The following is a 463-nucleotide window of genomic DNA, read 5'->3' as shown; positions in this document are numbered from 1 at the left end:
ACCTCCCCGCTTTCGCAACGCGGGACACAAAGGTCGGCGCTACACCTCCTGTCTGCTGAGTTTTTACGGTTAACTCCGTGCCTCGAATGGAAGGCTATGTAAAGAAATGAAGGCTCGCCCACTTTCTGCAATACCTGCAATTATCACACGTGGCCCAATCAAAGTGCTGCACTAGGTACGAATCCATGAATTCTTTGCCACAGTCTCCACAGATGAGATAGTCAAATTCTAGCACGGGCGCTAATAGAAAGAAAAATCTCGTTTTTTTTCTTTTCCTGCAAAGAACTACCGCGTTAAACACAACGCAAGCGAGTGATACTGCAAGCAGCTTTACTAAGATTTAATTGTATTTCACACGAGTCGCTACAGACCGATTCCAGTTCTCTATAATAAACGGTTTTCCAGGAAGATACAATACAAATGCAAAGCCACCGCCATGCGCCCACACCCCGCCCCGGCGCCT

General features: G+C 47.3%; 1 protein-coding gene across 1 annotated transcript in view; it reads right to left on the bottom strand.

The window, feature by feature from the left end:
* XPA (XPA, DNA damage recognition and repair factor) overlaps positions 1-457 on the bottom strand; it is a 3866-nt gene extending 3409 nt beyond the window's left edge. The window contains exon 1 of the mRNA XM_010726188.3: positions 135-457. Within this exon, the coding sequence (XP_010724490.1) occupies positions 135-187 (53 nt within the window). The 5' untranslated portion in view covers positions 188-457. The remainder of the gene's footprint in view (positions 1-134) is intronic.
* Between the last annotated feature and the right edge of the window lie 6 nt (positions 458-463).

Source organism: Meleagris gallopavo, chromosome Z (genome assembly GCF_000146605.3).
Source record: "Meleagris gallopavo isolate NT-WF06-2002-E0010 breed Aviagen turkey brand Nicholas breeding stock chromosome Z, Turkey_5.1, whole genome shotgun sequence".
In the NCBI taxonomy this organism is placed as follows: domain Eukaryota; kingdom Metazoa; phylum Chordata; class Aves; order Galliformes; family Phasianidae; genus Meleagris; species Meleagris gallopavo.
Note: the sequence above shows the minus strand (reverse complement) of the source record. Positions and strands in the feature narration are given on the sequence as shown.